Raw genomic sequence first — 24,605 nt, forward strand, 5'->3', positions numbered from 1 at the left:
AAATCAAGAGTCGGAGACTTAACCGACTGAGCCACCCAGACACCCCAAGAGGTAAATTTTTTTAGAAACAAAAGGAGAAGGTATCTCAATTAGGAAGCCACTCACTGAATAGCTCTTAGACATTTTAAGTATAAAGAGATCAGGGAAAATTGAACCCTACATTATGTACTAGGCCACAAATGCCAATTTACGTTGGTTTTCTTATTACTGAGTCTTTAGTGATTTTGGGGGTGTAGTTATGGTATAGGTTTGGAACAGGGAATTTGAGAGGAAGAGGTCTGGTCTCAGATCTGCACAGTACTGACTGCGTACCCTGCACAGAATTCACTGAGTGCGCTGACCCGTGGCTCTGTGCTGGTGAGGATCCTCAGTCCTGCTAACTCTTTTCTGGAGTTTTAAAATTTATAGTAATTGACACTCACTTTCATTCAAGAATCCTTGAGCAGTTCTTTGCAGGGCTGTAGAACATGGGTGCTCCTGGCCTCAGGCCATTCTTAGATGAGACGGACAGAATACGTGGTGTTAGAGCCGGTGCTGTCCTTCACGTTTCTCGATAATCTCAAGGGTCATAAAATCAGCCCAGAATGAGTCTGGCCTCATTCCTAATAAAGACACCCCGCCCCAGGATCGAGGTGTAAGACAGCCGTGCTATCGGCCCCAGTGACCTTGCTAGTTTGGGAGCCTGCCTTCTTACTGTACCTCCCACTGCACGCTTCACTCAGTATTAAGAAAATAGCGCTTGGGGGGTGCCTGGGTGGCTCAGTGGGTTAAGCCTTTTCCTTCAGCTCAGGTCATGATCCCAGGGTCCTGGGATCGAGCCCACATCGGGCTCTCTGCTCAGCGGGGAGCCTGCTTCCCTTCCTCTCTCTCTGCCTGCCTCTCTGCCTACTTGTGATCTCTCTCTGTCAAATAAATAAATAAAATTAAAAAAAAAAAAGAAATGAAAATAGCTTGGAAACACAAGTGATGAAAAGAAGAAATCATCTATCCCTACTGCACTGGTCAGGGGCTCCTCAGACTTTTGTGAAAGTTTAGTTAGGAGAAGAGAATTATCTTTGTTGGCTTTCTAACTTTCCCTCTGTGTATGGCCCATTTTATATCAATTTGCTTATTATTGGAAGAAAGGAAGAATATAGATTTATAAATAGCTCTGAGAGCAGATCTTAATGACACCTAGAACCCAGATTTAGAGTTAGAGTATACTCCTTCCTGTATCTTGTTTTCATGGTGTATTTGAGATTAGAATTAAGTGGGGAGCCCCCTGGACACCCTTCTTTGTGCCTTTATATGTTTAGTTCCCATGCCTCTGTGTTTTAATAAGATACTTCCTAAGCTGATCAGTCTTTTCCATATAAAGAAAATATGAGCCAAAAAAATCTGTGTAGACTTAGATCCTGACAGCAAGGAGATTCTGCCTGTCTCTAGCGGGGTAAACAGAAGTATAGCCCAGAGGGCACAGTGATAGGGAAGCTGGGTGGCCTTCGAGCTTCTTCTGCATAAACTGTTATGAGATGAATTTCCAGAACATCAGGCATAGATATTGGGAGTTGGGGGAAACCCAACAAATGACACCCTGCTTTTTCTCCACTTGTGCTCAAATTGAGAGACCCAGGAATCAGGCACATGGAGACCAAATTGTCACTATTATTTATTGATAAAGCCTTTCAGTGAACATGGCTCAGGTTGCAGAAATAGTGGGCTTTCTAACTTTGTAGTCAAGAATAAGACAGACTGCCTGGCCACAGACAGAGCTGCCTAATGGGGGGCCACCCCCAGAGGACTGTCCCTGTAAAACTGACAGTGAGTGGAGTGGTGTCGGGGGGCGGTGGGGAGGAGGATATGTGTTCCCTCCAGCGGGTCCCTAACAGAAAATAGGGATGGTGCAGGGCAAACACACCAGCCACATGAATCATGTTTCCTCTGGGGGAAGAGACAGGGAAGGGCGGTCAGGAGTAGTACTTAGGAAGGAGTCCTTCTGCATGGAAGCAGGGAAGCAGGGAGAAGTGGATTCAACTTCTGTATCCCTTCACTACCCAAGAAGAGTTGTTGCCCAAGGTGGGCACAGAGGCCCCTCCAGAGCCAGTATGAGATCCCCTCTGTTAGCATGAGGAAGAGTTTGCTCTTATGATACTTAGTAACATGCTGACTTTTTTTTTTCCTCTTGTAGGAGACAGATTTTGTTTGTTTTGATGGGGGAAGAGATGATTTTGATAATTACAACATAGAAGAACTTTTAGGATTTTTGGAATTATACAGTTCTGTAACTGGAGATTCTGAGAAAGGTATAGAAAAACCTCAGCATGGGGACACCCCTCCTGAAGCATTTGAGGAAAGTGACATTGAACCAGAACCAGAAGAAGTTAACTCAGAGGAGAGTGAAAGCGTCTTCTCAGAAAACACTAAGGAACTCAAGGAAAGATCTGGGGCTCAGAAGAACCACCCCCATGTAAACAGTCAAGCAGGTCACGCTCAGGGAGACTCAGCTTCATTTGAACCTTTTGAGGAGATGCTACAGGATAAACTAAAAGTGTCAGAAAGTGAAAACAACAAAACCAGCCATGGTTCTCAGGTCTCGAGTGAACAGGAGAAGATCGATGCTTATAAACTTTTAAAAAAGGAAATGACTCTGGACTTAAAAACCAAATTTGGCTCCACTGCTGATGCACTTGTATCTGATGATGAGACAACCAGACTCGTTACTTCCTTAGAAGATGATTTTGATGAGGAATTGGACACAGAGTATTACACAGTGGCCAAGGAGGAAGAGGAGAACGAAGAGAACTTTGATGAGCTGCTGTTACTGACCTTCACACACGGCGAAGATGAAGATGTGAGACCTCCAGCGACATCTACAGTTGAGAACAATTCAGCGGATAGAGAGCAGAGTTCAGATGAAGAGGACAAGGTGGAGGCCGCTCAGCCCCCTGGCATCAAAAACTATGAGGAAAATGTAGTAACAAACTGGGAGGATATTATCCTCCCCTTCACAGACGGTGACAGACAAACAGGTGTGGACTTAGGGAGCTCTGATTCAGAGGAGGGTGATGATGCATTTGTCCCAGGTAGCGAATTGGGGAAATCACGATCAGCCACGGATTCTATTGACCCTAAAAAAGCAGAAGATAGTCTTTTGACCGTGGATGTCCCTAAAACAAATAATGACAAAGACCCGGAAATTCACATTACAGAAAAAGGGAGGAACATTGAGGAATCCAAGAGGGGCCTGGCACAGGCTGAGGAAGGGCTGGAGGGGCAAAAGCAGGAAGGCATGACTTCTCACAGTTCTCCTCAGAGCAGCGACCCTGGCTCTTTGCCAGCTGCTGGAAGGGGTAGAGAAGTGTTGGCATCAGCCTTTGACAACAAAGAAAATGACCTAAAAGGAGCAGCTGTTCACATTTCAAAAGGAATGCTCCGTGAAGAGAAGCCTGGAGAGCAGATTTGGGGAGGGGGCTCAGAACATGAACCAAAACCTGAAGCTTCAGAGAGTCAAGTGAACGAGGAAAAGCCTGGACAGGTGGCTCTGGGTGTTGTACCACGGTTGGGAGGTCACCAGCGTAACACGTCCAGAGACAAGGTGGAGGAAGTACCTGTTCTAGCAGGGGGGCCTCAGCCGCACTCGCTGTCAGTGGAACGTCCAAGTGAGGAATTGAAAGAGGAACCGCGTCCTCAAACTCAGGATCAGCCTAGACCCTCCCCTCTGGATGAAGTCGGGTTGCCAAGAGAACTGGAAGAAGAGGGTCCCCTTGGGCGAAGAAATCTTTCCCGGCCACAAGGAAGAGAGGTGGCCGCAGACAAGCAGACAGGTGAGGAGAGGAGGCTCTTGGGGGACAAGGCCCAGGAGGGCTCCTCTGGTGAAGAGGTTGCTCCTTACAAGCCCGAGGCGGGCTCTCAGGAAGTGGAGGCAACAGGCCAGACAGAGAGCCCGCAGGGACCTGGTGTCCATACTGAGAGACCAGAGGCAGAGGACGATGACAGCCCTGAAGAGCTCCTGGAGGATGAAAATGCTCTAAGTGCAAAACAGTCTAAAGAAAAAAGCCCTGAGATCCAGGGTGGGCGGTTAGACGTTTATCCGCCGGCCCCCCCAGGGGCTGTTGTAGGCGCCATTAAATCTGATGCAGAAACTGGTAATATTTTGGAAATTGACAGACAAAGTGAAACTCTGGGCAGTAGGGCAGACCCAGGGGGCAGGGCGTCCGAAACAGAAAGCCCTCCTGGAGCTCCGAAAGCACAGAGGGCCTCTGAGGGCAGGGACTCTCCTGACAAGAAAAATCAGACTCTAGAGTTGGGTGAAATGTTTCAGAATCAAGATACCGATGATTTTAAGGAAGACCGCGCTGATGAATCCACGCGGAAGCCGGGGGTAGGAGAGCTCTTGGAGGAGGACCAGGAGGACTTTGAGGGGCTCGCGGACACAGAGAGCCAGGGGATCGGCGCCGAGGAGCATGAAGGTGACTGGCCACCCCGGGCGCCCGGTACACACACCCCGGCTCGCAGCGACGACGTGGAGGACCTGCCTATCATCGGCAGCTTCTTTAAAGACCAGCAGTCTCTGCAGAGGCTCCGGAAGTACTTTGATGTCCATGAGCTGGAAGCCATGTTCCAGGAATTGGCGTCAAGGCTGAAGTCCGCGCAACAGGAGAGCCTGCCCTATAACGTGGAAAAGGTTCTGGATAAGGTCTTCCGAGCCTCCGAGTCCCACATTCTGAGCATCGCGGAGAAAATGCTGGACGCCCGTGTGACTGAGAGCAGAGATCTGGGAATGAAGGACAATGACGTATTTGAGGAGGCGGCGGTGCTGGACGATATTCAAGACCTGATCTATTTCGTCAGGTACAAACACTCAGTGCTGGAGGAGAAGGAACCCCCGACCACAACCCAGCGCCCGCCCGAAGGCTGGAGCGGCTCCATGGAAGGTAAAGTGCCCATCTATGGCCTCGTGGGGGTGCGCTTGAGAAGCTGGGGGGGGGCGGTGCGTGGCTGCTGGAGGGCTTGCTGCCTTATTTCTGAAGCTCTGACCAGTTTACAGTGTGCCTGAAGGTAAGGGACAACAGCCCTGTGACGTCCACGTGTCCCTTCCTGCCTTCTTCCAGGCCGGAGCGTGGGTAAGGATTTCTCACTGTTTTCCCCTTCGGACAGTTGGGACTGGTAGCATTTTCGAAAGGAGACTTGACAAGCAGAGAACGAGAAAGCTATAGACAAGAAAATGATACACCAAGTAAACCTGTTAACAAAATACATCATATAAAATTATGAAAGGTAACTTCTTTTTAACTTAGTAAAAAAAACAACTTTTTTTTTTAAAGTGAACTTTACAGCCAACATGAGGCTTGAACTCATGACGCTAAGGTTAGGTGTTGCATGTTCTATTGTTTGAGCCAGTCAGGCACCCCAAGTAAATTCTTTTTTTAATTGAAGTCTGGTTGACACACAGTGTTACATTAGTTTCAAGGTGTGCAGCATAATGACTCTGCAAGTCTATGTAGTCTGCTGTGCTCACTGCAAGTGTAGCTCCCATCTGTCTCCCTACAACACTATTATCCCACCACTGACTGGATTCCCTGTGCTGTGCCTTTTATCCCTGGGCCTCTGAAAGGGCTCTTTGGAACACAGTTTCTTAAGCACAAACTAAGTGCTCTCTGACCAAGGATTAGTTGGCATAATGTTTATTTTTTATTTATTTTTAAAGAGGTTTTATTTGTTTGAGAGAGAGAGAGAGTGAGCGGGGGGACGGATAGAGGGAGAGAATCTCAAGCCGACTCCACGCTGAGCTCAGAGCCTAATGTGGGGGTTGATTTCCTAACCCTGGCGTCATGACCTGAGCTGAACCCAAGAGTCAGATGCTTAACTGACTGAGCCACCCAGGCCCCCAGGAATAACGTTTAAATTGATACCTTTCCCGAGGTCTTCATCTAGTCCCTACCCTCCTCCCCCGCCCCGTTTTCATCTTTTGTGGGTTTCATGTTCTTTCTTGCCTCTTTGGAGCCGTCACTTAGGTTAAATTCTGCTGGGCCCTAGGATTCTTGCATTCAGATTAATCAGTGACTGAACTGGGGACGCAGAGCTCTCTGATGCAGCACTCGACAGATAGAAGCCTTTTTGTAAATAGTGATGGAATAGACCCTGAGCCAGTGTTCTGATATAACTTGATTCCTCGTTCCATGCCCTGTTCTGTGTCCCCATGCTTTTCAGACTGAGGTGTTTGAATTGAGACGTATGATAGAGTACCAGGGAGACATAAAGTCACAAGAATAAATGTGTCTTCTCAGAGGACGAATTTTTCCGGAGAATTTGGGGAGGGGAACATTTTTGTGTATAGTCAAAGCAGATCTGTTTTGCATTAGAATGCAAGCACTGTAATGAATTTTCAGGGTAAACTAGGAGGCTTTAAAGGAATTCATCTTTGCTGTGGGTTGCATTGGGCATGGCCTGAGCCTCTTGGGGAAAGAAGTGGGTTCCCTCTCTTTGACGATTAGAAATGCGCTGGAAATATTTGAGAGGTACTTCAGACTGCCTTTGGACGTAATGGGCTTCTCTGTGCCAGCTCTGGGAAATAAGCAAGCTCACGCATGAAGGAGTTCATGGTCTTCCTGCGCGGGGTAGATGTTTCATGTTTCTGCACTTGACTGGATTCTCTTCTGTACCTTTATCTGTGTGATGATGTGTTGATTTGTCAAGGAAAGTTAGGTTATTGAAGACCCTACCATAAATGTGTTTGTTTATAAAATACTTAGAAGAAGGGTTGCTTTATGAATTTTAGCTGTCTGTGAAGTGAGACTAAAGCAGCTGAAACCTTACTTCCCTGCTCACTTGTGCTCCCTGGGGTACCAGGATGTGGAGGGCAGTAGTGGAGCGTGGGGGGGGGGGCGGGCAGTAGATGGTGAGGCAGAGCTGCCCAGTGGGAAAGGCAGAGTGGGGAGTGTCAGCAGGCTTTGCCAGCCCAATGCATTCTTCTTCCCTGTAGGGAGGCAGCCACACCTCGAAGATAATTTCCCACAAGATAACCCAGAAGACAATTTCCCGCAAGATAACCCAGAAGACAATTTCCCACAAGATAACCCAGAAGACAATTTCCCACAAGATAATGCAGAGGACCTTAAAGTACAGATTCTCAAAGAGCCCAGCCAGTTGGATCAACCTGTGACTGGTGACAAGGGTGGCCCAGACGTGTCACAGGAGCCAAATACTGAGAAAGACATAGACCCAGGTAAAGCTTGCAGATTTTTCTCTATGAAGTAGAGGTATGTCATAAAGAAGAGCTCTGTGCTCTTTTTCATTTGTTCTCCCCCCCCTTTTTATATTTATTTATTTAAGTAATCTCTACACCCAGTGTGGGGCTCAAACTCATGACCCCAAGATCAGGAGTCAAATGCTCTACCAATTGAGCCAGCCAGGCACCCCTGGACATTTGTTCTTAAAGGTAGGAAATCAGAAGGGAGAATAAAAGAGGCTCAATGAGTGAGTTTAAGAAATAAGAAACCCCAGAAGGGAAAGAAAAGCAGGAGTCAAGGCAGGTGGAGATCAGCAGTACGAAAAAGACCAGAGACTCTAACCAAAAACCAGTGTTTGGCTGTCATTACTTATGTGAATAATTTTATTCTAAAATATTATTCTAAAAAGCCTTATGTTCTAACACAGTAGAAAATAAACAGTTTTCAGCCAGACCAGAGGGATCAGAAACTCTGGGGGAGGAGACCAGCAAGCTGTGTTTCACAGGCCCTCTAAGAAATTCTGATCCCTTGAAAGTTTGAGAACCACTGTGCTGAAACTCACAAATTCCATGTTTCCTCCCCACTCCTTAGTCCCCTCCACCCTGCCCTGCCCCCAGTGGATTACACTGTGGCTTAGCTCTTTTGTTCATTTGCTGCCTAGACTCGGCAAGAACCTTTTTAAAAACAGTGGAGGGGACATTTACACCTGGTATCTCTCCATAGGGAACAGTGCAGGACTTGGCAGTGTGTGGTGGTCCCGAGTGGCTGGTCCATATAACTGCATCACAGAGCACAGCAGTCAGTCAGTTGAGAGCAGCTCATTTCCCTTGAATTGAGGAAAATGTTTAAAACAATAATCCAGCCCCGGTAATGGTATCATGGTTTCTAATGAAGAAGAGTTGGTCGTGCTGTTTTGTGTGTCCGCTGTGGTGGCGTGATTTCATTACCGTGTTTGTGTTCTTAGAAGTTGTGGTCTCTAACCGTGGCTGTAGCATTTCCCTGTGATACTCTAGCCCTGGCTGGACCCTCCCCCTCTCTTCAGAGTACCAGAGAAGCCAGCGTGGGGAGGAATTCTGCAAATTCTAGAAGAAATGACGTATCAGACGTCTCCCGTGTTCCAGGGGAACATTCATGCATCATCCTCTCTGGTTCTAAACTTTCAGTCAGAAGGGTTCTCCTTACTGAAAATGAGTCATACACCATGAAGTCTTGTTATTCTCTTGCTCAAAAACTGTCAGGGCTAGGAAAAGTTCTGCTTGCAGAATTAAAAGCAGATTTTTTGCCCTGTCCTTTAAGGTCTGTCACAAAATAACATCGACTGCCTTTATAGGCTCATCTTCGCAAATATCCCTTCTTGCGTCTCTGGCGAGGAGATGCTCGCCTGACACAGAACACTTCAGAGGTCAGGTTCCCAGATCAATAGTGAATGGAGTCTCCTGGTTGGAGGAGACGCAGGAGGCCCCTGCCCCACCCATCACTAATTACTGCTTGAACTTCTAGTGGTTTCCTAAGACGTGTCCCAGACTCAAGTAATTCAAACTGAAATCCCTCCCCATCACCTCTGCGGGTGAAACCCTTTCAGGCAATGCTGGAATCCTGCCTCTTAGGCAGACCCCCCCCCCCCCGCCCCACGCTGTCAGCAGTTCCCATTAGCGTCTCTGGGCATTTGCCATATTCGCTTTTGTGAAACTGTCATTCGTCCGTTTGGTCAGCAGCCACCGAGTGCCTGCCAGGTGCCAGACGCCAGGCTAAGCATCGGACTCCTCCACCTGCAGGTCTGCACACTGACACTCACTCATGGTTTGCCTGATGTCTCTAACACAGTGCTTCACCCCCGCTAAATGTTTGTTAAAGGCAACTGTGTCTATGTGGGAAAAAACATAAAATAATTCCGCCTTTCTCAGTTCCCACGACTAACTGCTGCTCAGAGAGCAGTTGCCTTGCCAGGGAGGGACATGATGGAGGCGTTTGGTGTGGGGTAGATTTTGTTGGAGGTGCGCTCATTTCATAGCGGAAGGGTATGATGGCTCTAATGGGCATTCTGAATTTTGTTCTCTTTATAATTTTTATTTATTTTTATTTTATTTGAGAGCGAGAGAGTACGAGCAGGGGGGAGGAGCAGAGGGAGAGGGAGAAGCAGACTCCTCGCTGAGCAGGGAACTGGATGCGGGGCTCAGTCTCAGGACCCTGGGATCATAACCTGAGCTGAAGGCAGACTCTTAACCGACTAAGCCACCCAGGTGCCCCTTCTTTTTATAATTCTTTAAAGAGAAAAATTATATAAGTTATATAAGTCTTTATATAAGACATATAAAAGCTATATATGTATATATATTTTTTTAAGTAAATATTTTATTATTTTAAGTAATCTCTATCCCTAGCATGGGGTTCGAACTCATGACTCTGAGATCAAGAGTCACATGCTCTACCTACTGAGCCAGCGAGGTGCCATTAAACCATATAAGTCTTTAAGAGAAGCCACTGACTAATATTCAGTGGGCACTCAATAGATATTTTAAATGGAGAGAAACAAGTCTTACTCTAAAGACTAAAATAAAATATTAATTTTCACCCTCAATTTTAGGGATAATTACAACAGAAAGCAGTCCTGTTGATGCTGTTGATGCAAAAAAGCAACTAGAAACAAATGCTGAAGAGCCAGCAAGTGTCACACCTTTGGAAAATGCAGTTCTTTTAATATATTCATTCATATTTTATTTAACTAAGACGGTAAGTTCGACCTATATAGTTTCTTCAGATAGAATGTTGATTGATTACAGTTTTTTAGTTGATCTTGAGCATGAGGTAAAGAGCTTAAAATGTCTTTATGAAAATTTGTGCTGATCCTTTATGTTCGCCTCTGAAGCAAACCACAAGTGTATAATTGGATGGGTTCTTAGCGCAGTTGCACCCTTGGAGGGGATCTGCGCTGTGTCAGTGCTGGGTGTAAAACATGGCTCTTCCCCTCCAGGACCTCTTAGTCTTCCAGGGAGATAAGGACTTCCACGGGAGGCATGGTATGGGCAGAAAGTATTTACCTGGTGGTAGAGTGAGGTGTTGGATAAGTTGATTCATCATGGTGGGAGGATGGGCAGAGAAGGTCAGAAATTAGCTGAGACATGTTTTGGCGGGAGTTGAAGGACAAATGGGAGTTTGATGTAGGCTGTTGCTAAATGGAAGGCGTGGGAGGAGAGATGGGGGTGGCATGCAGTCAGGACAAAGAAGTAACATGGAAGCTATTACAAAGAAAAGGCCTTTTGGGGAAGCGGAGGAAGCCTTGCTGGTGTAGATAGAGCAGTCGGGGCAGGGGGTGGGGGGGCGGGGGGAGGGGGTGGTCTTTGGAGGAAAGCTGGCCAACCATAAAGGAAGTTGTGTGTCATGACAGGTAGTGTTACATTGTTTGGGATGGGGATCCTTGGAAGGTTTTAAGCAGGAAAGGGATGTGGTTAGATTTGTTTCTTAGAAAGAGCCACTTATGGCACAGTATCTATTCAGATTTATCTTTCTTAAAGGAGTCATGATCCAGATGAGACATTTAATCTATCTGGAAGTAGATCTAAGCTTTTTAGGACTTAGCTCCCCCTTGTGGTATTTGTTGAAATTGGACATTTTTCTTGGTAAATTGTGGGAATGAGCAAGCTTTCAGAAGTTGGAGGCCAGGTTGTCCTTGGACCTGTAGAGAAATAACCTCCCACACACGAAAATATTTTTCCATTAGGTTCTGTTATTTCAAGACTTGCATAGGAAAGAGGGTTTTTGTTTTTGTTTTTTTCTTTTTTCTTTTCTGTTCCATAAAAATGCACGAGTTTTGAGGCAGGATGATCTTGTTTCAAATCCCCAATTCATCCTTTAGAAGCTTGGGCAAATCACTAAACTTTGTGTAGCTGTCATACATCTTCTAAATGCAGATGATGCCTACTCCAGTTGTTGGAAGAATTAAATGACTCGATGATAAAGTGTCTAGTGCCATGCCTGGCATTTTGTAGGATCTCACCCTCTGTGCACTTCTCATTTGGGTGGTCAGAGGGCAGTGTAAAGACATTAAATACCTGGGGAATTCAGGAGAAAGGCCACCAGGATGGGAAAGATTTTTCAGTTTTCTCTATGGCTGTGGCGGTTTGCAACCACCCAGGTAAATGTAGGTATGACCTGTGCAGTTAGAATAATTAAATTTTCAGTGATTAAGGCAATCTCCAAATTCAGATTTGATCATCAGGATGAATCCTTGTCACTTCAGAACTTTAACAGACTCCAGATGTGGGAGGAATTCTTTATTTTCTTTGTGGCTATGCCCAGAGCCCTCTTCTAGGTCTGGGTTGGGGGACACAGAGTTTATATAGGACAGGGTCTCCACTTGTGGGATGGTGGGAGAAGACACAGGAACAGTGAGGGGAAAGGGCACAATGTTACAAAGCAACATTGACCTGAAAGGTGTTGTCAAGAAGGTATTTTGATGGCCCAGTATGTACAGAGTATTGTGTTAGGAGTACAAGATTCTAAGAGGTAAAAGACAGGATTCTGATTTTGAAAGGGTTTAAGAAAATGGCATTTCAGATATATATGAACATGGGGGAAAATGGAAAATATTTGAAATCGTTTCCGTGAAGTATCAAACAGTATAGATAATTATTTGGTAGGGCTGGGGAGAAATTGGGTGCTGGCTTGTTCTGGAAAACTGAACCAGAAGGCATATGCAGGGATCCCCAGGTAATGGAGTCTTAGAGCAGGAAGGGACCTTCGAGGGCAGCGTGGTTAGCTTCACAAATTGTAGTAGTTTCCTCCCTGCACCCTGGCAGGTGGTTACGGGATCTGGGTGTCAGTAGTTCCTAGCATGAGTGTCCTAACCTTACAAGGCCACTCACTGATTGCTCTCTTGGCGTGTTCATTCTCTTATTGAATCCAGATTTTCTTCCACGTGACTCCTCCTAGAATTGAATTCTTTTTCTACTAATAACCCTTTAAACACTTGAAGTTATGCTTTACTTTTTTAAAGTGTTTTGTTGTGGAAAATTTCAAACATAAAAAAGCAGAGACAATTGTAAAATGAGCCCATGAGCCCATTACCCGGCTTAACAGTAATTCCTTAGTATCACCCAAGGTTGGACACATTCGAAATCCCCTCCCCGTTTTTTAAAAATTGCTCTTATTCAAGTCAGGATCTTCTTGGGGTCCAGATGTTGTAGTGGGTTGCTATATATCTTAAAATCAACTTAAAATCAGATATAAATTATAGACAGTAAAGAGTACCCATTTTAAGAATAAAGCTCAGTGAGTTTTAACAAAGGTATTCACTCATGTAAAAACAGTCAAAACCAAGTCATGGAACATTTCCTTCATTCACACAAGTTTCTCATGTACCTCCCCAGTTTATCTCCCTTACCACCTGCTCCTGGCAACACTTTTTTTCACTACAGATTAGGTTTTCCTGTTGTACAATTATAATTATAAAATGGGAGTGATACCTAGGAGTAAAACTGCCCAGCCAAATGGTCAATTTGCTTTATCTTAAAAGAAGCTGCCAGACAGTTCTCAGAAGTCTCCCAATGTCTTCTTCCACTGGCAATTTATGACCCTTCCAGTTGGTCCCATATTTGCGAACACTTGGTATTACCGGTCCTAAATTGTAGCCATTCCAGTAGGCATGTCTTTGTGGTTTTAGTCGTATTTCGTGATGATTTATGATGCTGAGCAGTTTCTCAGGTGGTCATAATTTCGTGTGTTCTTCGGTGAAACAGCTTTTCAAATCTTTTGCCCTTTTTAAATTTATTTATGTATTTATTTTCATTTGCCCTTTTTAAAAAAAGTTTATTTGTTTAAGCAGTTTCTATACCCAATGTGGGACTTGAACTTATTACCCCAAAATCAAGAATTGTGTGCTCTTTTGACTGAGCCAGTCGGGTGCCCCTCTTTTGCCTTTTTTTTTTTTTTTTTTAAAGCTTTTATTTATTAGAGAGAGTGAGCATGGGGGAGGCAGAGGGAGAGGGAGAAACAGACTTCCTGGTGAGTAGGCAGCCTGACTTGGGGCTTAGTCCTGGGACCTTAAGGTCACAACTGAGCCAAAGGCAGACACTTAACCAACTAAACCACCAGGCGCCCCTTGCCCTTTCTTAAACTGGGTTCTTTTCCTTCTAAATATTAAGGTCTAAGAGTTCTTCATATATTTTGGATACAACTCCTTTGTCAGATGTATATTATGAGTAATTTCTTCTGGTTTATTTCCTGGCTATTCAGTTTTTTGACACTGTTTTTGAAGAGCAAATTTGTAATTTTTAAAAAAAAATTCTTTTTTAAGATTTTATTTATTTATTTGACAGACACAGATCACACGTAGGCAGAGAGGCAGGCGGGGGGCGCGGTGGGGGAGCAGGCTCCATGCTGAGCAGAGAGCCCAACGTGGGGCTCGATCCCAGGACTCTGGGACCATGATCGGAGCCAAAGGCAGAGGCTTTAACCCACTGAGCCACCAGGTGCCCCGCAAATTTGTAATTTTGATAGAATACCATTTTGTTAATTTTTACTTTCATGGTTAGTGCATTTTGTTTCCTGCCCAAGGAAACATAGGCCATTCCAAAGACGCAAATATTTTCTCATGTTTTCTTCCAGAAGTTTTATAGTTAATACTTTTCATGCTTAGGTCTCTGCTCCATGTTGAGTTGATTTTTGTGAATGGTGTCACATTTCATTTTTTTCCTCCTATGGATATCCAGTTGCTCCTATAGCATTTCTTTTCCCTTGAGATTACCTTGGCACCTTGAGTTGAAATCAGCTGACCATATTTGTGGGTCCCTCTGGACTCAAATCTGTTCCATTGATTTATGTTTCTATTCTAAGATAATAACACACTTTTCTGATTAGTATAGCTTTATAGTGGGTCTTAGAATCTGGTAGTCCTTTGGCAAAATTGTTTTGGCTATCTTGATTTCTTTGCATTTCCGTAGAAATTTTAGAACCAAGAGCAATTTTTATAAAAAAAACTTGGTGAGATTTTGTTACTGTGTTGAATCTATAGATGAGTTTAAGAAGAATTGATATCAACAAATATTAAGGCTTCTAATCTAAGAACTAAGTTCATCTACACAGATCTAAAGAAGGTCTGTAAGAGACCTACAGGACACTGCTGAGAAACTTCTTTAGTCTCTGTGTACTGGTTTCATGCATATTGTTTACATATGCTTGTGTTTTTTGTGACTTCTGATGTTGTAAATGGTGTCTTTCTTACATCTCATTTATAGTTGTTTTGAGTTTATAGAAATACAGTTGGTGTTTGTATATTGACCTTGTATCTTAATATGATTAAATTTATTAGTTGTTGGGGTTTTTTTGCACATTTCATAGGCTTCTCTGGGCAGATAGATGGTCATGTCATCTGTGAATAAACACACCTTTTTAAAAAGTCAGGTTATTGAACCATGATTACGTTTAGTAAAAGTCACTCTTACTGTATACGGTTTGATGAGTTTTCACATTATTTCTTTAGATTTTTTTGTATCCCTCCTCTCTTGCCTTTCCTTCTTGGACTCTAATTACATGTATGTTAAGACCACTATAGTGTTCCATAGGTCACTGAGCCCTGTTCTTTTGTTGATTTTCGGTCTCTTACGTCTTTGTTTCTGTTTAGATATTCCCATTACTGTCTTCACATTCATTGACCTTTTGTGAAATTTTCATTTCTGATATTTTATTTTTCAGTTCTTAAAGGTGCACTTGATTCTATTTTGTATCTTCTACCTTTTGTCAATATGGTCATGGCTTTCTTTTAATTCTTAATATACTTCAAAATAATTCTTTAAAGTTCTTTTAAGCAAATTAATTCTGTCATCTCCATTGCAACTTCTTGGTCTTTTTTTAGAGATTGATTTATCTCCTCCTCATGGGACATATTTTCCTGCTTTTTTACATGTCTGGTGATTTGTTGTTGCTGGATGCTAGTCGCGGTGAATGTTACACTGTTGAGTACCTGCTTTTTAGTGGCTTCCTTTTAAAAGTGTTGGAGTTTGCTTTGCCTGGACTGTTGTTACCTGGGGACCAGCTTGATCCTTTCTAGTCTTGTTTTTAAGATTTGTTAGGGATGTGTACACAGTAGTCTTTATTTGAGAGTTAGAATAGCCCTGCTCCTAAGGCGTGATTCTTCTGGAGTCTGCTGAATGCTTTGAGCGTTCAGAAGGGTCAGGTCGCTCTAACTGGCTGGAACAGGATTCGCCTCCCAGGCCCTTGTTCACTCTGGGAACTCTTCAGCTTCCAGTGTCCTGGCAGCCGTGCTTTTTGCCCATCCTCAGATCTTCCATTAAACATCTTACTTTATACAGGTGCTGCCTCAGATTCAGCGAAGATGGAAGGAAACCCCCTTGCAGATTTCTAGAACTCTTTTTTTGTAGTTCTCCTCTTTCCGGTGCTTTTCCTGGCCCGGTTCCCATACCTCAGTCTCCCTGAACTCTCTTCTCCGCCTCCTTGGCGAGATTGGGGGACTCACAGGGTTTCTCCCTCCCTGTACTGAGGCCTAGAAAGTGCCTCCTGGTAGAAAGCTGGGTGATCTCCAGGCTCACCTCATTTGTTTCTCTTCCCTCAGGGGTCACAGCTGCTTGCTGCCTGTTGCTCTCTACCTGATTTTCTGGTTATTTCAGTGGGAGGGCACGAATATCATTTCCTCTGTAGATTTCTCCTTTTGTTTGTTTAGTGCTGTTGGAATGTATTTACTGCTGAAATAGGCTCGTTTAGCTTCTAGGGGTTATCAGGTCTGTATTTTGCTAACCACAGCCTCCAATAAGACTGAACAGGTTTCCCTGGTTCTTTATATTTACTGGGAATCAGTAGTCAGATTCAGGCTTGATATGATTGGCAAAGATACTTAGTAGGAGATGTGTACTTTCAGCAGGAGGTGTCTAATGACTAGATGCTCCTCGTTTTTTTGTTTTTTTTTTTTTAAGATTTTATATATTTAGAAAGAGAGAAAAAGAGAAAGAGCGTGCACAGAAGCAGGGGGAAGGGCAGAGGGAGAAGGAGAGAGAGAATCTCGGGCAGATTCTGCACTGAGTACAGAAAACAAGGCAGAGCTCAATCTCATGACCTCTGGATCACGACCTGAGCTGAAATCAAGAGTCAGATCACGACTGAGCCACCCAGGCAGCCCTCTCCTTCCATTTTTGATGTCACTAGTCATTGGTGACATTGACTAATAAATCTGTCATTATATTATAGGCGGCAAAATGCTGATACGCTGATCATGTTTTTCCTGCTTCATTTAAAAGGTGGGATATTTCTCCAAAAAGAAGTTTATAATCAAGTATTCTTTACACTGAGATTTGGTTTGTATAGTTCGGGCAGTATAAATATTTGGTTCTATTTAAATAGTTCCCAGAATAATGAGTTGTCTTCGTGGCTTTATAAAAAGATGCCAAAGGGATTTTTTGGTGTGTTTCTTCTAACTCTTTCTGATCATTATGATGTCATGAATTTAAAAATATTTGGGGTGTTTTAATTAGCTGTAATTCTTATTCTTCTCAGTGTTCAATTTCTCTGAGTTTGGAACCCCTTCACCTTGGCTTCTGGGCCTTTCTGACACCACCCAGTGTCACTGATCCCTTCCTTGCTTTCTAGTGTGGTAAGATAATCTAAGCTCATCTACATTTCATGCCCAGATCATGAAAAAGTCCTTTCTCCAGGGACGCCCTGATTCCTTTTGATGGGAAATGGTATTTAAAGACCACAGTCTCGGTACTTAGATTGTTTATTGCTTTTGAGTTGGCCAACATTTCTAGGCCTTTTCAGAGGACAAAGCTAGGACAGACATAGTTTTTGTGTGTGTGAACAGTCATCTTGGTGCCGTACGGATACTCCTAAAAGAAATTCAGGATGCTAGAGGGATTTTACTTAACCTCATCTATCTTACACATGTACTTTCTTTCTCCGGTGTTGGAAATCTCAGGTTTCCATGATGTCAACACATTTATTTTTTATTGTACAATATTCAAACAACTTTAAAAATACCTATATCAACACTATATGTTCAGTAACATGTTTGTTACTGAAAATGTTTTCAGGATGTTTTGCAATTATTTTTGTTTTTAAGGTATATCCCTCTAGTACATGCTTAAAAATAATTCCTTTCTGTTCTACTGCCATCAGTTTGATTCACAGTTAGGTCAACTGGGGTTACTTTAAAATATTTTTTGTTTTGCTTTGTCTTGTTTGATAAGTATCTAACATATTTACAAGATCCAGTGCCAATTTATAAAACAATTTGTGAAACTTCAGAGAAGTCTAGGCTTTGTCTCAGTTCCATTGAATCTGTTATTACCCTCTTCTGTGAGTAATTTTAAAAAATTAATTTCTTTATCTTATTTAAAAATAAGCAAATGATTTTTGCATTTAGCCAAGATTCTGGCTTTATCTACCTTCCTTACTGAAACAACTGAAAAGAAAAAAAAAAAACCAAGACAAAATAAATGAAACTGTTTTCAAGACACCGGACATCAGGTAACAAAGGAGAGTAATTTCTGAAAGATAGCGAACTAGTGCTGTGAGCCCTGCAGTTATGGCTGCATACTGCACTGAAAGAGTTCCCTGGTTGTAGCATAGACGTGAAGAACCCTGAATTGAGGAGATGGAGCTGAGAGTCCAGGGAAAGCGAGGCATCTAGAGTTCATAGGGCTGAGTACCAAGGGGAGAATGCAGCACGGAGAGCGAGCTGTGGGATCTGTGAAAGATCCCCTTTGAGTATTCATCAGCATATGAGTTTGACAAAATTATTCAATGTCAGAGAAACCGTCCAAGTGATTAGAGGGAGTAGTTCCTGACACAAGGCCAAGAATATACCTTACAATTCCAGGAGAATTGGATAAAGTACTCAGAAGGGTGTCACCTCAGACTAAATCTGCTCGTCTTGCCTAACAAGCCTTAAAAGCAAGATCCAAAAGAATCAAAGTATCTGAGCAAACAGAACAATGCTCAAGAATGTTTGTTATATTAGTCAAGGTTCTTTAGAGAAAGAAAACAAATATGGGACCCCCATACACAGATGGATAAGTAGAAGAGGTTTATTATAAGGAATTGACATACACACAATTGGAGGCTGAGAAATTCCACAGTCTGCTGTCTGTAAGCTGGAGACCCAGGAAGGCATTGGCGTAATTCAGGCTGAGTCCAAAGGGGAGCTGATGGTCTGAAGGCCTGAGAACCAGAAGTACCAAGGGTAGAAGAAAAATGATGTCCCAGCTCAAGGAATCAGGCAGGAAGGGGTGAATTCCTTTCACAGTTTGTTCTGTTCAGGCCCTCAATGGTTTGGATGTTGCCTACCCATAGCGGGAAGGGCAACCTCCTTTACAGAGGACATCGATTCAAGTGCTAATCTCACATGGAAACACTTTCACAGACACACACAAAAATAAGGTTTAATTTGGTTACTCCATAACTAGAGGAGTTGACACAAAATTAACCATCACATTTGTTCATAATACATGACATCCAGTCAGAGGTTACCAGGCATGCAAAGAGGCAAGAAAATATAAACATGAAGAGGAGAAAAATCAACCCGTCAAAACCAACCAAGAACTACCAGAGATGTTAGAATTAGGCAAGGGTATTAAAATAGTTATTATTACTCTATTTCGGATGTTAGGAGTTAAGTGGAGACCTGAAAGATTTAAAAAAAAAAAAAAAAAAAAAAAAAGACCCAAATCAATCTTGGAGGTTGACAACTGCAGTGCCACCCTGGTTGGGATGAATGCTAGACTAGACATTGTAGATGAAAAGGTTAGTGAACTTGAAGGCATAACTATAGAAGCTATCCAAAATGAAATACATAAGGAAAAACGACTCAAGAAAAATGATGAGGTCACCCATGAGCTGTGAGACACTTTCAAGCAGCCTAATAAATGTAACTGGAATCACTGGAGGACAGGATAGAAGAGGTGTTCAGAAAAATATTTAAAGACATAATGACTAAAAATATCTAAAATTTATGAAAACTGTAGATCATATACTCAGGAAGTTCAATGAAACCCAAACATACGAAGCATGAAGAAAACTACATTGAGGTAATCATAATCAAATTGCCCATAATATGTGATAAAGAGCAATCTTAAAAGCAGAGAGGAAAAAAAGGCATTTTACATAGAGAGGGATTAAGATAAGGTTAACATCAAGATTTCTTGTCAAAAGGCAAGGGAGAATACAGTAGAATAATATCTTTTAACATACTTGAACAATATTGTTGACCTATAATATCACAGCAAAATAATTTTGTAAAACAAAGATTGAAGATTTTTTCCCAATGTACAAGAGCTGAATGAATTCACCAGCACATCTGTGCCATAAGAGATGTTAAAGAAAGACCTTTAGGCCAAAGAAAATGACAGATGAAAATAGTCAAGCCATAGAAAGGGGGTGAAGAATGCCAGGAATGGTAACTGTGTAAGTAGTTATATAAAACCATTATCTTACTATTTAAATATCTTCAAAATTCAACTTTTTGTAGCATGGGTTTAAAAATATATAAAATTAAAATATGACAACAATAATATCAAGGTGAGGAAAGGAAGAAATGTAATAACTCTTATAAAGTTCTCATGCACATGAAGTAGTACAAGATCATGGGAAGGTAGACTGTGGTAATGAAGAGCAGAATATATATGCTTTTTGAGTGCACATGGGGCATCTACCAAGACAAGTCATATTCTGGACCATAAAGCAAGTGTTCAAAATACAGAGAGATTCAAATCAGACAAAGTATATTCTCTGGCCGTAGTAAAACTAAATTAGAAATCAATAATGGAAAGATCTCTTGAAAGTCCCCAAATATTTGGAAACCAACTGACATACTTCTGAATAACTTATGGGTCAAAGATATCAAAAGGGAAATCAGTATTTTGAGCTGAATGAAAATGAAAACAGCATATCAAGTTTGTGTAGTAACAGTAAAGCACTACTTGGAAATTTATAGCACTATCTATATTAGAAAAGAAAGGTCTCAGACTAGTGACCTCCATTTCTACTATTAGAGACTAGGATAAAGAGCAGATTGATTCCCTAGAAGCAGAGGAAAAGAAATAAAGAGCATAAATTAATAAAATAGAAAACAAAAGGAAAACCAATGGAAATAAAAGCTGGTTCTTTGAGATTAATAAAATTGATTAACCTGTAGCCAGAGTGATCAGGGAAATAAAGGAGGAGACACATTACCAATATCTGTGATCACATGGGGACATCACTACAGGTTCTACAGAAATTAAAACAATAAAAAGGGAATATTATGAAAATTTATGTCACTTAATTTGACAGTGTGGCTGAGATGAAGAAATAGCATCTAAGACACAAATTGGAAAAGCCTCCTCAACAGACAAATGACCTAAATAGTCTATGGCTATTAAAGAACTTGAGTTTATTAAAAATCTTTCTACAAAGAGAACTCCAGGCCCAGATGGCTTCACTGGTGAATTCAATGAAACTTGGTAGGAAGAAAAAAATCTATATAAACTCACTCTTAGAGAATTGAAGATGGGAAGATACTTCCCAATTCAAACCAGACAGAGATATAACAAGAAAAGAAAACCCCAGACCAGTATCTGCCATGAATGTAGGCACAAAAACTCTAAAATTTTAGCAAATCAAACCCAACAACATATAAAAATTATAATACATAATGACCCAGCATGGTTTATCCCAAGAATGCAAGATTCATTTAGCATTAGAAAATCAGTCAGTGTAAGTAACATATTAACAAATTTAAAAAATAAAATCCAAATATTCAGCTCGAGAGATAAAGCATTTGAAAAAAAATCAAATGTTGATTACTGATGCTAAAAACAATAGTAGCAAACTAGGAATAGAAGGGGGCTTAAAATAGCCTCTATGAAAAACTTAACTAACATCATACTTAGTGGTGGATAATTGTTTCCCCCTAAGATCAGAAATAAAACAAGGATGTCCACGCTCACCACATCTATTCAGCACTGAAGTGGGGCACAGTGAGACAGTGGCCAGTGTACTAAGGCAAGAAAAAGAAAGAAAGAGCATACAGATTGGGAAGGAAGGAGTAAAACTGTCTTTATCTGCAGACATTGAACATCTATGAAAAAAATCTGGTGGAATCTACAAAAAAGCTACAGTTTAGTAAGGTTGCCAGATAAAGATTAACATCTAAAAGCATCTGTATTTCTATGTACTAGCAATGAAGAGTTGGAAATTAAAACTAAAGTCTTCTGTGTACAATAGCATCAAAATATATGAAGTACCTAAGGATATATCTGGCAATACTGTGAGACTTACAACTGAAAACTATAAAATATTGCTGATAGAAAATTGAAGACCTAAATATGGAGTGATATCTGTTGTTTGAGAGTCAGAAGACTAAATATTGTTAAGCTGTCATATTGTCACTATGACAAACAGTATGTTAAATATTAAGCTCCCCATTTTGATCCCCAGAGTCAACATAATCCTGATCAAAATCTCAGGAGGATTTTTTGGTAGAAAACGACAAGCTGATTATACAATTCATATAGAATGGTAATTAGGAGAGCATGGTATCAATGTAAGATAGACAAAAAGATCACTGGAATAGAATAGACAGTCCAGAAGTAGATCCATACATACCTGGCAATGGACTTCTGACAAAGGTAGAAACAAAGTGGAGAAAGAGACGTCTGTTCAGCAAATAGGACTGGAACTATTGGATATATCCCTGTGCAAAAAAATTAATTCACAGCTCAGTCTTAAACTTAACTCAAAATGCTTCATTGAACTGAATGTAAAACCTAAAACCATAAAACTTACAGAAAAAAGTTAAGCAAAGACTTCTTAGATTTAACACCAAAAAAAAGGTTTCATTCATAAAAGAAAAATTTGATAATTTGGATTTCATCAAAATAAAAATTCCTGCTTTTCATAATACACTGTTAAGTTTATGAAAAGACAAGGCACAGATTAGGAGAAAATCGTTGCAAAGCGTATATATGAACAAGGACTTAATATGCAGAATGTATAAAGAACTCTTAAAGCTCATTCATAAGAAATAAACCAGTAAAGTTAACACTTCACCAAATAAGATGTGTACATAGGAAATAAGCACATGAAAAAATGCTCAACATCATTACTTCTCAGCGAAGTGCAAATTAAAATCACCATGAATTATCATACATACTTATTAGAATGACTAAAATTAAAAAGAATTATTTAAATTAAAATACCAAGTGTTGGAGAAGATGTGGAGAAGCTGGAAATATACACTTCTGGTGGGGGATATACAGTGGTTCATCACCTTGGAAAATTGGTTGTTAGTTTCTTAGAAAGGTGTATGTCAGATGCTCCAACCATCCCTTTCCTAAGCATGTACCCTTGAAAAAATAAATTCTGCATCTACATCCATGTACTTGTACATCAATATTCATAGCCTCTCTATTCATAAATGCTAAAAGCTGAGAAAAATTCAAATGCCTGTCAATAGCTGAGTAAATAAACAAATTGTGCTAGGTCCATCCAGTGAAATGTCATTCAGCAATGAAAAGGAATAGTTACCTATTGATGAATGCGGCAACATGGGGGGATGTCTGTGCTGGTGAGATAAGCCAGGGAAGTAGGATACATGGTGATTATAAATTTCATATATAAAACTGTAGGAAATGCAAACTATTATGATAGAGAACTTATGTTTGGACAGGCCCAGTCCGTAAGTGGCAGGAGGTGGGATGAAGAGACATGTGGAGGTGAAGGATATGTTCAGTTGGAATGTGATGAGGTTCTCACAGGTGTATTCGTGTGTTGAAACTTATCAGATTGTGCACTTTGAATATATGCCATTTATTGTATGTGAATTTTATCTCAGAGCCATAAAAAATACTTATTTGTCTCATTACTTTCTTACGTAAAAGTAGTATTGTACATTTTTTCCACCCCTCCTTTAAAAAAAAACAAAACATTCTGGAAACCATACCCTAGCAGTGTATAAAATTTATTTTTTCCCAGTTTCACAGTAAACTTTAGTGTATTCAGCACCTCTTCTACTGATGGATATTTTGGTTGGTTGTAGTCTTTTGTTCTTATAAATAACGCTGGATTAACATAGTTTTGTTTATATATCTTTTTAACATTTGTTGTGTCCACAGTATCTTTGAGATCTTTAGAAGTGGGATTGTTGCATCAAAAGGTAAATACACAATTTGGAGAGATGATGCTAAATTCCCATTCATAGAGGTTGTGTTGTTTTGGGGAACGATGAGCAACGTAGGAGAGTACTTGTTTCCCTACATTCTCTCACCAATAGAGTATGTTGTCAGATGTTTAGATCTTGCCAGTGTAAGTGAGAAATGGTATCTCAGTGTAGGTTTAATTTGTATTTCTTTTATTATGAGTGAGGCAGTGCATGTTTCCGTATGTTTGTGAGCTTTTCCTATTTCTTTTCCTGAGAACTGCTAATTCTTTTATTTCGGCTCATTTTTCTATAGGTTTGGGGCTGTTTTCTTCTCTGCTTACTTGTACAATTCTTCATACTTTAGGAATATTAACCCTTTGTCTCTAATGTTACAAATATTTTTTCTCTGGTTGTCAAACTTTTTTGACATTTCGCATTTTTTTGCATGCAGGGGCTAGGCACGTTTTTTATTTTTAAGTTGTTGGCAATTCTTTTCTCTTGGATTTTGAGGCATAATTAAGAATTTTGATCACTCATAATACATCGAGAAACTCACTCATGTCTCTTCTGGTACTTGTTTTCATTTTTTACATTCAGGTTTCTGATCATTTGGAATTTATCTTTATGAAAAAAATCTAATTTTAACATTTTCCATATGGCTTAGTTATACTAATGTCACTTATTAAAGTCTTCTTCCCCATCTGACTTTTATTATATTCTAAATTGTCAGTGCAGTTGGGTGTATTTTTGGATTTTCTGTTCTGTTCATAATCCATCTGTATTCTTGGGTCAGTTCCCTACTGTTTAAATTGTGTGGCCTGTTTTCACCTCCCCTCCCCACCTCCATTGCTCTTCTTTTTGAGGATTTTCCCGATTGTTCTGAATTTTTATATTAAATTGGAAGACATACCTTTAAAGATTTACAAACATCATTGTCCCTTTGACATGTCCTCAGTTTTTTCAACTTTTATTTATTATTTTTTCTTTAAGATTTAATTAATTTATTTGACAGATCACAAGTAGAGAGGCGGGGAGGCTCCCCGCTGAGCAGAGCCCCATGCGGGGCTCGATCCCAGGACCCTGAGATCGTGACCTGAGCCGAAGGCAGAGGCTTTAATCCCCTGAGCCACCCAGGCGCCCAGATTTTTGAATTTTTAGAACGTGCCTATGCATATTCCCCATCCTTTTCCAAAAGTCACGTAACTATAACCAACGGGACCCTTGGGTATGGTGGGGTAATGACGTGGCTCCTTAGAAGAATCCTTACTCCAGAG

General features: G+C 41.3%; 1 protein-coding gene across 2 annotated transcripts in view; it reads left to right on the forward strand.

Annotated features, from left to right (window-relative positions):
* Window positions 1-24,605, forward strand: part of MIA3 (MIA SH3 domain ER export factor 3) — a 55,351-nt gene that overhangs the window by 8,345 nt on the left and 22,401 nt on the right. For both annotated transcript variants that reach the window (XM_032872970.1, XM_032872971.1), the window contains exons 4-6: window positions 2,168-4,913; window positions 6,962-7,204; window positions 9,793-9,938. In XM_032872970.1, the coding sequence (XP_032728861.1) occupies window positions 2,168-4,913; window positions 6,962-7,204; window positions 9,793-9,938 (3,135 nt within the window). The remainder of the gene's footprint in view (window positions 1-2,167; window positions 4,914-6,961; window positions 7,205-9,792; window positions 9,939-24,605) is intronic.

The sequence above is a fragment of the Lontra canadensis genome, unplaced genomic scaffold (genome assembly GCF_010015895.1).
Source record: "Lontra canadensis isolate GAN:19392208 unplaced genomic scaffold, GSC_riverotter_1.0 scaffold46, whole genome shotgun sequence".
Lineage (NCBI taxonomy): Eukaryota > Metazoa > Chordata > Mammalia > Carnivora > Mustelidae > Lontra > Lontra canadensis.